This window comes from Apaloderma vittatum, unplaced genomic scaffold (genome assembly GCF_000703405.1).
Source record: "Apaloderma vittatum isolate BGI_N311 unplaced genomic scaffold, ASM70340v1 scaffold39571, whole genome shotgun sequence".
Lineage (NCBI taxonomy): Eukaryota > Metazoa > Chordata > Aves > Trogoniformes > Trogonidae > Apaloderma > Apaloderma vittatum.
Genome location: NW_009701499.1, coordinates 1 through 214, shown reverse-complemented (window position 1 = coordinate 214; position 214 = coordinate 1). Strand labels below are relative to the sequence as shown.

At 63.1% G+C, this 214-nt stretch overlaps 1 protein-coding gene across 1 annotated transcript in view; it reads right to left on the bottom strand.

The window, feature by feature from the left end:
• The window catches only part of LOC104281245 (hyaluronidase-2-like), a gene marked incomplete at both ends in the record, with an annotated part of 1967 nt that extends 1756 nt beyond the window's left edge, over window positions 1–211 (bottom strand). The window contains one exon of the mRNA XM_009879158.1: window positions 4–211. Coding sequence (XP_009877460.1) covers window positions 4–211 — 208 coding nt within the window. The remainder of the gene's footprint in view (window positions 1–3) is intronic.
• Between the last annotated feature and the right edge of the window lie 3 nt (window positions 212–214).

Below are 214 nucleotides of genomic sequence, written 5' to 3'. Positions count from 1 at the left end.
GACATGGGGGTGTTTTGGGGAACCCCGCCGTTGACGGCCACATGCTGGCTGGTGTAGTAGGGGTAGAGCCCCAGACGCTCCTTGTAGAAGATGGTGAGGTTCTGCCCCACGAAGCCCTCGTTGGGGGAGGCCTGCAGGTCGAAGATGCTGAAGTCGAGGGACACCTGGAAGCGGGGCTTGCAGTCCTGGGTGGGCACGTTCCAGGCCACCAGGA